General features: G+C 42.0%; 1 protein-coding gene across 1 annotated transcript; it reads left to right on the top strand.

Annotated features, from left to right (window-relative positions):
• Nucleotides 1–13,269: 13,269 nt before the first annotated feature.
• On the top strand, nucleotides 13,270–14,217 carry LOC308685831 (aerolysin-like protein; the record flags this gene model as incomplete). The annotated part of the gene is made up of 1 exon (XM_081357873.1): nucleotides 13,270–14,217. The coding sequence occupies one exon, from the start codon at nucleotides 13,270–13,272 to the stop codon at nucleotides 14,215–14,217; it is 948 nt and encodes a 315-aa protein (XP_081213999.1).
• Between the last annotated feature and the right edge of the window lie 447 nt (nucleotides 14,218–14,664).

Below are 14,664 nucleotides of genomic sequence, written 5' to 3'. Positions count from 1 at the left end.
CCAACATACTTGCGGAGGTAGTAGACCTTCTCATTCACTGGAATATTCTTCCTACCGATCAATGTCTCAAAGGATGTTTTCCAGTCTTTATACCTTAGTGGATCTCCATTGAAAACAGAAGGTTCTGGTATTGGGAGATGGCTTGCGTTGATCGACTCTGTTATTGCTTTGGCAAGTGCTGTAGTGCTATCTTCTTGATGAGCAATGGCAGCAGGTTGTACATGTGTGGCGTTTTGTGGTGTTGCCACATGATGCGCAGAAAGACTTCTTTGGGTAGTTTTAGCTTCAGTTTTCACATGCTTACTGCTATGGAGCAACTCCGATATCTCTTCGTCCGAACCCACTTCCTGTTCGTAGACCTGTAGACGTGCTTTTGCAGCATTCATTTTCTTAACTGTCTCTAAGCGCTCTAACTGCCTGCGCTTCTCTTCTAATAAATTTTTTCTTGCAGCATTTTCTTCTTCTTGCAGTGCAAGCCTCTTTCTGTTCTCAACTTCGAGGTTCTCAAGCTCTTGTTCCTTAAGTTCCATGTCCTCTAATACCTTTAATGTGGCTTGAGTTGCAGCTAGCTCTGCTGCAGCTTCCAGTTTCTTTGAAGAGGTCAGGCTTGATTGCTTTGAACTGATGCTTGCAAACTTTGAACTTCGTGAACATATACTAGACCTTTTGGAGGTTGCGCGTGTAAGCACTGAGCCAGTCTCAGCCCAGTATGCTCGTTCTTTGTGAGTATCTGGTATCTTTTCTCTTAATTCAAGAGAATCCTCTGCATGTTCCAATAGCTTTCCTGAGACAGCATCACACGTGTCTACTCGGCGGCGCGTCTTGCCATCCGGAGTAGTGTGTTGGCGTAAATCTTGATAAGCTTGTTTTACACTTGTTGAAGCGTTACTGATCTTGGTTATGTAGGTTTGCAGGATTTCAGTGGAGAATTTTCCATCGATTGCTTTCCTAGTCTCTTTAGCAAGAACTTTCCATTTGTCATAAGAGGTAGTAAAGCGATGTTGAAGCTTTTTAGTTCGGCTGTCATACAGTTCTTGACCCTTTGCAGTAAGCTCTCGGGTTCTTTGGCTTCTTCTTAGACTTTCCTCTACAGCAGCTTGGGTCTCTACAGCTACCTCAGTCTCTTTTGATGGGTTTGCATCTATATCAAGGTCTTTAAACTGCTGCTGTAAACCTGTTGCTCCATTGTTAGCATCTAAGCCCTTTTCATTTGTCTCATACTCGTACTCAGACATTTTTAATATTTTTGAATTGGCAGTAGTTAAAACTTAAAACGGGCTAAATAAAATAAGTGACAAACCTATCTTAATGTTACCAGTAAGCTTTTGTTTACATTGTAATAATGTACTTTAACTTTACCTTTAGATTTAACCAAGTATGTTTTTACAGTGTACTCTGCTAGAAACACTTTCCACAATGCAAATTAACTTTTTTTTTTTTTTTCTTAGAACTGAATAAACACTTCTCTTTAACACCAAAATAATACAAAAAAAAGAAGAAAAAATGGAAATATTATGATGGTCCCTTTAAATAATTATTTACCCTTCAAATAGCTTAGCAGTAAATAACTTAGCGAGTAGAGCAATTCACTTCAACATGTAAACATGCACATCACAATGAACATTTAACTTTTAGCACTTATAGAGCCCCTTTAGCAGTTGCAGGCTATTCCACTTCTTAATATTTAACTTGTTTTAAATATTCAGCTTCTTGTAGGTTTAACCATGCAATGATCCCGGGTTCTGCTTGCCTCTTAATATGTTAACATTGTATGCACAGTCTTATCTTTTGATGTTCACATTCAATGTAAACGTGCGTGCAGCTCCGTCGACGGACGGCAGGCGCGGATGTTCATCTCCCCCACGTCTCTACCTCGTGTCGAGCAGGCTGAGTTCTCACTGTAACCCCCTCCAGTCAACGGACACGGACACAAGGCGTTCTCTTTTACGGGCATTTATTGGTCAAACCATGTCATCCTTAATGCCATCAAACATGCCGTGAGAACTAAATAAAACATAAAAATCACATAAGTTACAGAAATAATAATATTCTCACAGAGAATAGCACATTAAATAAATAAACACAACGTTAGATAGACTGTTAATAAACCGCCACACAGTAATGCTTTACATTGATAATTACACATTGAAATAACTATGCATACCTCATTGACCGCGTTAACTCCAGGGAGTGAAAAACAGGTAACAAAGGCAACTTCTTTTCCGTGCGTCTCTCGATAAACTTACAAATGTAATGACATTACCAAAAACTTAACGAGCAGCAGCTAGCTCGGCTTGCGCTACATACTCCGATGCTGGTGTGACATTAATAAAAGTCTGAACCAATCGAACCTCAGAACAATAGTTCCGCTACACAAGCCTACATAAACAAGTCAGCTTGTACACATATTTCAAAATAAAAGAAATGCAGATAAATATAAATATATTATGATATATTTAAACGTGGTTACTAATTAAATTAAAACTATTCTTTTATGGAGCTTAAATTATGCAACTGTCTCTGCTGGCAGCTACATTGGTTCTGTTCTGTTTACCCCAAGGGGGATTATTGCTGCTCTCCCTGCTCTTATCCATGCTAGGCTGCATGGATGCGCAGGGAGTTCTCGCCCAGAACGGAACCATTCCGCCAATCCAAACTGTATGCTAATTGTCAATCATATTTGACGGTAGTGGTCCTGACAGAATTAAATGCAATGCATTATATCCAATGCATTTGCTAAATATGTGTAACAAAAAGGCATCTACACTGTACAATAAACAAGGAGGTATGTAATTGCATTTTCTTGATATTATACAACATCTCAACAGCATTCCTTTTTGTGTTTGTTTGTCTGACGGGACAAAGGGAGTGCTTCACTGAAACAGGCTGCACCATCCCTGTCAGTGTTGCCGCAATCATTCCCCTGTGTGCTCCGGCACTGGTGAGACTCCCAAACTTCCTGAAAGAGCAACACGGGTGCGTTTGCGTCTAAAAAAAAAAGAAAAAAAAGATGTAATTTCACCTGTGCATTTCTGGATGCGGTCATTCCCTGTCCCCCTCTGACGGTCACAATTGTTGCATCACGTGTTTGAGCTTACAGCACGCTGAAGCAGCTTTTGTGGATAGTTCATGTTCCCATTGTGGATTTGAGATCGAGACTCGTCTTCGTCCGCGAAGGTGGAGTCCCCATTACCACGCCGGATGGGTGATCGGAGGATTACAGTGATGGCTTCCCTGCCCGGTAACCAATCCCTGTGGGCCCCTCACTTCTCTATCAGACCGCAGCCGGTGGAGCCCCCCATTAAGCGCGCTGATCCCTCTGTAATGGACTGACCAGCCGTTTCATTCGAGGCCCCTCCAGAGGATAGGATGCAGATTGCAGCATCGGAGGGTGAGCTGACCTCTGGACATGATGACTTGGCTGCGTAATGTTGCCCGAGCCAGATCAAGAGATGTCAGCTATGCTAAAACGGGCAGACAAGGCTGTCAGGCTCGAGTGGAATCCTCCACCGTGTCCCGTTCAGTCTTGGTTGGATGATTGGTATCTCGTGGCGGGCGGCGCTGGTTGGCAGCCCGCCGCCCTAGTGCCTTTCTTTCCCGAAGTGCATGGGGAGCTTACCGGGCCGTGGATGGCACCTTTCTCTGACAGAAACTGCCTGAGTAGCTCCTCCCCCTTCACTACTCTTGACGGTGGAACGGTGAAGGGTTATGAGGCTATCCCTTCAGTGTAGCGATCTGTCGTGAAACACCTGTGTCTGGTGGCAGCTGCCTCTTTTGGCTCAACCTGGCTGATATGGGGGATGCGGACAAGGTTCGGTTCCTGGACTTCCCAATTTACCAGGTTGGGCTGTTTGGCGACGCGGTAGAGAACTGCGGCCAACAGTTCTCGGCCGCCCAGGTGCAGACAGAGGCCACTCGGTACACCCACCACTGCTGCCTCCACCACGCCGCCGGTAGCAGATCCTCCGCCTGCTTGCCGCCTGCTTGTTGCCTCTGCGACTGGTGGTGTGCGCGACCCTGTAAAGTTTGCAGAATGCGCAGCGCAAACAGGGAGCAGAAGATTGAGAAGAGAGCGCAGTGCGCCGACACACACACACACACACACACGGAACAGAAAGCGCGGCGCACACACAGAGCAGAAAAGACCCGCTCGTGAAGTTGCCCGCTCTAAACAAGCTGCGCAAGACTGAAACCTGATCGCCAAACACGGAGGGGCGGCATATTTTCGGTTTATATTTTCAGCCTTTATTCTCTTTCGGACAATTTTTTTTTATAAAATTCGGTGCATTCAGCTTCTATGGTATTTTAATTCAGTTTTGCTAATTGTACACAGCATCTTTGTTTTGTCAAATGCGCCAAATGCAAAAATTCCATCATGACAGGGTGACTTGGTTCAGCATGCTCACAATAGCAGCCGCAACAGAAAGTCATTAAAACGAGGCAAAAAAAAAAAAGTTTTTGCGTCAAGTGCCTTATTTTTTAAAAATGTGTATTAATCCCAAAGATTAACACGTTAATTCCCCCAGCCCTAATTTCAATATAAGATAAAAGGGCAATTCCTTATATTATTCAATATATTATAATATAACACAATATATCATTCTGTATATTTTCAAATATACTGTTAAACCATTTAACCCTTAATCGCTGTTAAAAAAGGACAACATTTAAGCTGTTTGGGGTCATTTTGACCCCAAACTTTTAAAGAGCAATTGCATAAGGAAATATACATTTTTTATATGGAAAACTATATATCGTTTTTTTTATTTACTTCTCAACTATACATTTATGCTGTGTTTTTGTGGAAATTTTGAAGTTTTTTACCTATTTACTGCACAATTACATAACTAGGCCATAAATTGGCTCATGAAAAATGATTTTTTAAAGAAAAAATCACTTAAATGATGATCTTAATTAAATCTAAATAGTTTTTGGACATTGCTCTATGTGTTAGAGATAGAATACTGACATCTGCTAGTTTGTGGAAAAACTTTAGAAATTATAATTAAAGAAAGAAAGTGCAATGACCACATATATCCAATAGAGGGCCATAGAGACTCATTCATTTTCACTTTATTGTTTGTGATGCTTCAACTTCTCCTCACAACTTTGATATATATATTTTGTGAATATTTATTTAAACATTTTGAAATACATAAAAAAATCTGTATTTTTGTCAGAGTTAGAATTTGTTGTTGTTTTCTGATATATTTTGAATTATCTGCTTTTGCAAATTATTATACATACATTTGCAGAACCATTACAAGTCACCACTATGACATGACTGTGGTGTGTGTGTGTGTGTGTGTGTGTGTGTGTGTGTGTGTGTGTGTGTGTGTGTGTGTGTGTGTGTGTGTGTGTGTGTGTGTGTGTGTGTGAACAAGCTTGTTCCATGTTGCATATGTGACATTTTTCAGATTTATGCCAGTTTAGTTGATTTTATTTGCCAATTTCTATAAAAATGCTCTCTGTTGCAGTGACATAGATGTGTGTGTTTGTGTGTGTGTGTGTGTATGAGATAGAAAGTTCGTTCCACTTTGGGTTTATGCTCTAGGACCAGACCTTGATTTAAATGTAATTTTTTTTTAGATTTATGCCAGTTTTGTTTATTTTATTTGCCAATTTCTATAAAAATGCTCTCTGTTGCAGGGACATACACGTGTGTGTTTGTGTGTGTTTGTGTGTGTGTGTGTGTGTGTGTGTATGAGATAGAAAGTTTGTTCCACTTTGGGTTTATGCTCTAGGACCAGACCTTGATTTAAATGTAATTTTTTTTTTAGATTTATGCCAGTTTTATTTATTTTATTTGCCAATTTCTATAAAAATGCTCTCTGTTGCAGTGACATACATGTGTGTTTGTGTGTGTTTGTGTGTGTTTGTGTGTGTGTGTGTATGAGATAGAAAGTTCGTTCCACTTTGGGTTTATGCGCTAGGACCAGACCTTGATTTAAATGTAAATTTTTTTAGATTTATGCCAGTTTTGTTTATTTTATTTACCAATTTCTGTAAAAATGCTCTCTGTTGCAAACACAAACATTTGTGTGTTTGTTTATGTGTTTGTGTGTGTCTGTGTGTGTGTGTGTATGAGATAGAAAGTTCGTTCTACTTTTTATTTATGCTCTAGGACCAGACCTTGGTTTATATGTATAAATTTTCAGATTTATAATGGATTTAATTTTATTTTTTTGACAAACAAAATAAAAAAAAGTCATTTTTTTCATTTTCCCATTCATTTTCAATGTGGGGTCATTTTGACCCCAAACAGCTTAAACGGTAAATTTTTTTTTACACACCTTTAGAACAACCAAATCAAGCCCAGTTTTTTTGTGCATGTTTAGATAGGTTATTTAGGAAAAGTCCCAGAGTTTCATGCCTCTGATATGAAGGTAACATTTTTAAAAAATGAAAGAAAAGTCCAGTGGGGTCATAATGACCCCAAACAGCGATTAAGGGTTAATACATTGTTCATTAATATATAGGGAAATAGATTTTCTTTTCGTAAGGGTAGTGACTGCTACAGAGTGTAACGTAAATACATCTGACTCGGGGTCAATGCGAATTAGCTCAAGAATATAGGGAATTTTGGAAATATTACTAATCATAACTCATGGTCATAATTAATAAATCGCATATGTGTTTACTTTATTAATTATCGAGATTCATCATCATCATCGGTCGGGTCCCCTGGTATGGAGCTCGACAATACGTTTCCACAATTCTCTATTCTTGGCGATGCTGATGATCACTTTTGTTTCCTCTTCCCTTTCGACATGGGTGAGTGACTGACTGCTCTTCGCTGCGGGGAGAGCTATTTGATTCCGGACTTTTTGGTTTTTGTTGTACTCGTCGATGTAGCTTCGGATTTTGTGTCTGAAGGTTAGGCGAGGTGCTCCTCGCTTGTTCTTATCACTGACTTCTGAGTGATAGATGGCGTAGATGTGAGCTGGTTCATTTTCTTCCATGCGAAGACAGTGGCCTACGAACTCTAGCTGTCGCTTGCGGATGGTCGCGCTGACTGGATGTTGTTTAGTCAGTCTGTAGAGTTCCTCATTTTGTCATATGGGCGTCTGCTTGACTAATTCTCAGCATGGTTCGGTAGCACTTTCTCGCAAACACATCCAGTTCTTCCTCTAGAGCCTTTGTTAGAACCCATGTCTCGCAGCCATAAAGCAACACAGATAGACAAGTTACATTAAAGAGCTGAGTCCTGAATTCTATATTTGGCTTGGGTGGTGGAGCGGCGAGCAGCTTCTTTAACTTAGTAAAGGCAACCCATGCAAGAGAGATACGATTTTTGACATCTTTCTCCGTCGATATGATGTAGGATCCAAGATACTTGAATTTGTCTACGATTTCAATGTCCTTTCCGTTAATTAGTAGATGTTGTTCATTGTCGCTGGAAGCATTCATTTGGACTTGGACCGTCTTCTCCTCGTTTAATTCTAGTCCGACTGCACCAGCTTTTTGTTGTAGCTGGGTGAGCTGTTGTTGTGCCCTGCTGAGATCATTTTCCAGGAGTGAAATATCGTCGGCAAATGCTAAATCGTTAAGCTTGCGTTCGGTTCTAGATTCTTTGGCTATTGCTGTACCACGTTGCGGTCTCGTATTACTCCTGGGCAGAGGACCTTTATGTGTAAGGTATCCAAAGCTTCCAGCAGATTGCCTGGAGACGTAGTCTATTACTATGATGAATAGTAACGGAGCTAGAACATCGCCTTGTAATACTCCAGTTGTGACAGCAAAAGGCTCTGAGAGCTGGCCCTCCAAATACACCTGGCTCGTCGATTCGTCGTACAAGACTCGGATAGCATCAACGATCTTTTGTGGGATGCCGTAGTGTCGCAGGATTGCGAACATCATAGGTCTGTCTATCGAGTCAAATGCCTTCTTGAAATCGATGAAAGTGATGTACAAGGGTAGTAATTGTGCTCTTGCTCCTTCGATGACTCTTCGCAGGATGTGGATCTGCTGTGCACAGCTGCGACCGCTCCTGAAGCCTGCCTGATTGTTTCTGAGCAGCTTGTCGATGGGATTCTGGATGCGGTTGAGGAGAATGCGATTATACGTTTTTGCTGCGATGGACGTCAAGCTAATTCCTCTGAAGTTTTTCATCAGCTGCAGGTTGCCCTTCTTTGGCAGTGGGATGATCAGGCTCGACGTCCATTGTTTCGGTGCACAGCAATGCCTAAAAACAAGCTTGCAGAGTTTGTGCAATTCATTTACTATGAATTTGCCGCCGTCTTTCAGGACTTCTGCTGTCATTGCATAATCGGGTCCTGGTGACTTGTTCCGCTTAAGCTGTTTGATCGCTTTCACCACTTCCTATCGCGTTGGAATCGTTATTGAAATAGCGATGTCTGGGCTTGGTTCTGGAAAGTTGACTGTTTCCACCTTTGCACTCTTGTTGTTGAAGAGTTTGCAGAAGTACTTGCCCCAATCGCTGATGAGCTCGGTGTTCGAGTTTGGTTGAGAGCCATCGAGCATTTGGACTTTGCTTGCAGCAGCATTTTGCGGCTTATCTGAGATTTTATTGATTAGAGTCCACATTTTGCGATGCTCGTGTTTTTGGTTTGCCAGTTCGAGAGCTTCTAGTTGAGTGTTAAAATATGCCTCTTTGTCAGTTTCGAAAGCTGTCTTGACACTCGACTGCTTGTTTCTCCACTGATCTCTCTTTTCTCTCGTTTGATTTCGCTTGAAATCGTCCTTCGCCACTTCTTCTTCTGCGATGAGCTGCAACGTTGAACTGCTGACCCAGCTCGGCTGTTTTGACTTTGGTCTTTTGCCCAGGACCTTTTCACTCGTTTCTACCAGCGCAGTGTTGAGTGCGTCTGCTCTTTGCTGTATTAGGCACTGGGCATTTTCGTTTTGACTCGACTCGTCAAAAAGAACGGCGAATTGATTGCTGAGTTCCAGGTCAAAGTTTGCTTGGATATTCACATCTTTCAGCTTATCGTTCTGAAAGGTGCACCTGGCGATGGATGGGCTTCTTGTTGTTCTCAGCGCCAGTTTGAATTTGGCGCTCACCATCTTGTGGTCTGATCCAATGGCGCAGGTGTTGTAAGCGCGACAGTTTTTGACTGATTTACACCACTTGGTGTTGAAGACAATGTGGTCTAATTGAGCGAAGTCTCCTTTTGGGCTCTTATATGTGCGCAGTCTCGTCAGTCGATTTCGGAACCAAGAGTTCGCTGGGCGCAGGCTTAAAAACTCGCACATGCTGATTAGCCTTCGACCATTGTTGTTCGAGATTGCGTGGTAGCTGAAGTTGCCTACCACTCTAGGATTGGTGTCGTAACTGTCCTTACCAATTCTTGCGTTCAAGTCACCGGCAAGAATGGTGACCGTGTGTGGCGGGATTGACTTTATCAGCTCATTGAGATCGTCGTAGAACGTGTCTTTTGCTGAAGAATCTGATGTCTCCGTCAGGGCGTATGCAGACACAAAGCATATTTTAGGATTGCCTTCTAAATGCATGGCAATTATACGCTCTGATTTAGTGGTGACGGAGATGATAGACTGAGTGATTCTGGTGTTGTATAGCAGGGCTGATCCGTGGCTTTCCGATAAATCTGTATGTGCCATCGTCCAGCTGCTGTATTTCTTGTAGCCCACCGAGTCGGGTGTTCGGAGTCGGTGCTCTTGAAGTGCTACAAGGTCAATGTGATGTTTCTCGCAGCCGGTTATGATTCGATCAACTTTGTGCGTGATGAGCTCACCTGTTTCGCTGCAGATGGTGTCATTTAGGGTTCTAACGTTGTAAGTAGCAACGTTGAGCTGCTTGATGTTGCCACTCTTTGCTGATTTGATGTAACCAGTGGCGGGCAAAGTGGCCGACCTACCACCGCGGTCCTTTTTCGACTGGGCGACGACCGTGCCAGCATCTTTTGAATTGTGTTGTGGTTCCATATTGTATTCTTTGCTAAGTTACTCAGGCGTGGAGCGCAGTAGATTTCGCCTTTCAAGGGTCTCCCTTTACTCGCCTACGTCTTCTCCCCACCAGCCTTTCCAGAGCTGAACTCTGTACTTGCCACAGTGGAGTTAAAGTAGCACTGCTGCTGCCCAGGTACTTCAATAGTTACACTAGGTCGGTCCCCATAACCATGTTGATCTATGATCTTCTATGATCTTCTGGTAGGTTACCCGAGCTAGACCCTATTGGATCAGTTTAACGTCATGATCAGGACATCATATCGAGATTACCTTGTTCTGTAACTGGTCTGGTCATCAGTCATTCGTCCAGCGAATAAATGTAAGATTATCACAGTTAAGAAGGGTATCCCGTTTACAAACTCCAAGAAAGTTTATCTTCTGGCCACGAACATAAAACTTTCTGAGTTTATGAATTAAAACTACTCTAAGTAGTCTATACTATCGAGCATGTAGCTAAGAGCTTTTTGCGTTTCATTGACTTCATAAAAGTGGGGTTTTCAAACACAGAGACAGTCAAAGTATGAATTGGTTTTAATAAATGTAAAACTAAAGATTACATGAGCTACAACTATAAACGTACGTAAAAATGCAAACAATAAAACAAACAAACATTTAAACAAACAAGAACATAAGAAATATTGGATCAGAGTGAATGAAATGAAAGAGAGAAAATAAGGAGAGAGAGAGAAAGTAGCTGGTAATTATTATAGACAGAAACCTAATTTTCAAGAGGCACCTGGAATCAGCTTTTAGAGAGATATACTTGCAAGTTTGTTCTCTGTTCGAGTGATGCTGAGAGGCAGGAAGCGCAGACGGTGTCCTTTTTGTGCTGCGTCTTCCGGTGTCGCGGGAAGCTTAAAAGGCTCACTGAATGTAACGTTTACCGGAAAATAAGATTCATCTCCCGTGAAGGAAGAGGCAAATATATATAACTTAGTTGCAAAGAACGGCAGCTTCTACATGACGCGGGGCATGCGTCCCAGAGAGAGAGACCAAGGCCTGTCCAGCTGGTTCCGTTGGGAGAAGCGCTGCGCGTGGAGAAGAAGGTCAGAGCGAGAGCGCGAGAGAGAGAAAACTGAAAGTTTGGACTTTTATCAGTGTCCCGTGAGCAGTGTCCCACGTCCCCTTTTTCGTGGGGGACGAATCATCTTAGAGCATTTCGAAAGAAAAAGGTTTCTTTGTCCGGTGGACGACGCCCACTGGAATGAGTCATGAGGAAATTTAACTTGAGAAGATTTGCTCAAGACATATGAAATGTATAAAACAATGCACATCACTGCATTCTGCTATCGGAATTCAACTCCGTTAGATGGAGAGGATTACAGAGATATCACAAATAGAATATAGACGTTGTAGCAATGCAAAGATACATTATTATGCATTAGTATAGGCATTTGCAGTTCTATTAATGTTACAATAGGACATATATGCTGTCCTATGGTTTACACACACCTCTTAACACAAAAAGGGATATATTTAGTACATTTAAGAGTGACTTTATGGGTGAAAAGTGTTTTTCTGTAGTGGGTTTCTGTTTCAAAGTCCATGAGTGTGTTTGTGTGTGTGCGAGGAATGTCTGGAATGTCTTTGAGGCTTATCACGTGATTCAAAGGCATGGGGGGTTTTAGAGGGGATTTTAAAAAAACAGGGTTCCTTCTGTTTTAAGGGTCTTCTGCCTTGTGTCTTGTTCAAGCCTTCTGTGACTCAAATGTCTCTCTAGGGAGCAACAAAGTTGCAATTTTGACAGTCCGAGCAGACTTCGGGACGCCAGTACAGGACGTGAACAGACCTATTGTCTTCTCAGACAATGAAGGATGTTTTTGCGAGATCAGGATTCACTAATTTGAAAAGCAGCTGACCGGATGTCATAGTCATTGTTGCTACAAGAGTATGATCGGATATTTCTGTTAGTTACTTGTTTACTACGCTAAAATAGCACACTTGGCCAGGCAAGTGACCAGTCCTGAGTGGCGATGTGTTGTGTTCTGTGTAGCACACGGTTCGTGTTTACATCGGCCGCGTGCTTTCATGTCATGTTTTGTCTTGTACTGTGTAGTACACAGCCTGTGTTTTATACTAGCTGTGTGCTTTCATAGACTGCGTTCCAGTCCACTTGAAGACACGCACTTGCAATCTTCCCTAAGCATCTTTTGTCAGCAGCCATATCACCCTGTAGCCCAAGACTGGTTGCCCACTGAAGCTAAGCAGGGCTGAGCCTGGTTAGTACCTGGATGGGAGACCTCCTGGGAAAAACCAGGTTGCTGCTGGAAGAGGTGTTAAGTGAGGCCAGCAGGGGGCGCTCACCCTGTGGTCTGTGTGGGTCCTAATGCCCCAGTGTAGTGACGGGGACACTATACTGCCAAAAGAGCACCGTCCTTCTGATGAGACGTTAAACCGAGGTCCTGACTCTCTGTGGTCATTAAAAATCTGAGGATGTCCTTAGAAAAAGAGTAGGGGTGTAACCCCGGCATCCTGGCCAAATTTGCCCCTTGGCCTCTGTCTATCATGGCCTCCTAATCATCCCCATATACTGATTGGCTTCATCGCTCTGTCTCCTCTCCACCAGTAAGCTGGTGTGTAGTGGGCGTTCTGGCGCAATATGGCTGCCGTCGCATCATCCAGGTGGATGCTGCACATTGGTGGTGGTTGAGAAGATTCCCCCCTTCTATGTAAAGCGCTTTGAGGTCTCAGAAAAAGCGCTATATAAATGTAACAAATTATTATTATTATTATTATTATTAAGCACTTCCCCTCGGGGGAATCCCTGCCGCCATTTTGAAGTGTGTTCCACTTCATGAAGTGAACGAGGGAAGTTTATATGGACAGACCCTCGATTTTGACAGAAGAAGCGAGTCTACTTCATATGTACACTTCAGGCAGCTCCATATACCACAATGCAACACGATTGTGATGTCACCATCTAATCACTACCACCACAAACAATTATATGACATATTAATTATATTTCTTTTATTTAAAACAACTTGTTTGCTCCCTATTTATTCTCCTTGTATTTGCAATCCTGTGCTGGTTCATTGTCCTGCGAACGTCGTTATTCTTCCTTGTATGTTTCTCAAGCCAAATCAAGTCAAGTCTGTCAAGTCTGTCTTTTGGTACTACCTTGGGGTAGTTTTATTTGTATTTTGTTTTATTTTTTATCATTAAATAAAGCCAGTTTTTTTCTGCATTTTAGTCCTCGCCTCATCTCCTCAAACCCAAACCGTGACAGTTGATATGTCTCCAGAAACTGGGCTGGGAAACACTGCAATAAAGTGTACAGCTGATGCTAATTCTGATCTGTGATATATATTTTTTTTTTCAGATAGATTTAATTTGAAGATGTCCAACACAACACAACTTGAACAAATTGGTGGAAATGGAGGTGATGCATTCTCAATTACTGGTGCAAACTATGCCAGTTTAGAGAAGATCGGAGTCTGGAAGGGAGACTCGCATATTAGGGCTGTCAGTGTCTGGCTTTCAGATGGGAATTTTGGAAAGTATGGTAGACCAGATGGTAGACCATATCAGGAGTTCACGTTCCAGTCTGGTGAGCGTTTCACCTCACTGTCCCTGTGGGGGACACAAGCAGGAAATCGTCTTGGAGCCATCAAATTCAAGACCACTCTGGGGAGAGAGTTTTTTGCAAAGATGACAAACCAGGACTTAAGAAGAGAATATAAGATTGAAATCGGCTCTGGATATTGTTTGGGAGTTGCAGGAAGATCTGGTCGGGACATTGACAAGATGGGATTCATGTTTCTCAATGCAGTTGAATCAACAGTTCTCACCGATGTCAAATATCCCACTCTCAACCAACTGAAAACAAAGGTGACAGTAGAAGAAATCATATGCGTGAATTTCAGGAACAGCTCATCCACCACTCAAAAAGAAAAAGTGGAAACCTCAAAGAAAGTGATCAGATCATCTTCATGGTCAAAGAGTGATAGCCTTTCATCAGCATTTAGTATGGAAGTGAAGGCTGGGATTCCAGAGGTTGTAGATGTTACTACAGGATACACTGTCACCACTGGATCCGAAAGCACTTATAGTCAGGAGCACACAAATGAGAGAACCGAAACTCTGACTACCCATGTAGATGTGCCACCAGGGAAGAAGATGCACGTTTCAGTCACTATTGGAAGAGCCACTTTTGACCTGCCTTACACTGGCACAGTGAAGATGACCTTCGCGAATGGCAGAGTGTATGAGTATGCTATTAACGGCAGATACAATGGCGTCACTTACACTGATATCAAAGTGGATACCAAGGAATCTCCTCTGTAATGTCAAGACAGATTGCACATGTGATGCACAAGTTCTTTGATTACTTCTAATTGTGTCAATCATGTATCAGTTGCTTTACATTCAGGCCTCATTGTATTTTTTGGGGCTGGTTTTTGGGTGTTCAGGGGAAATATATATATTCAATATTCGTTGTTTTGAAATAACCTTATATAATACCAATACACAAATATTCATATAGCTTCATATACCAAGGAATCTCCTATGTAATGTTAAGACAGTTTGCACATGTAATGCACAACTCCTTTGATTACTTCTAATATTGTCAATCATGTATCAGTTGCTTTACATTCAGGCCTCATTGTATTTTTTGGGGCTGATTTTTGGGTGTTCAGGGGAAATATATATATATATTCAATATTCGTTGTTTTGAAATAACCTTATATAATACCAATACACAAATATTCATATAGCTTCATATACCAAGGA

This window comes from Scardinius erythrophthalmus, assembly GCF_964197995.2.
Source record: "Scardinius erythrophthalmus genome assembly, chromosome: 2".
NCBI lineage: Eukaryota > Metazoa > Chordata > Actinopteri > Cypriniformes > Leuciscidae > Scardinius > Scardinius erythrophthalmus.
The sequence above is the reverse complement of the archived record's forward strand: the minus strand, read 5'-3'. Positions and strand labels throughout refer to the sequence as shown.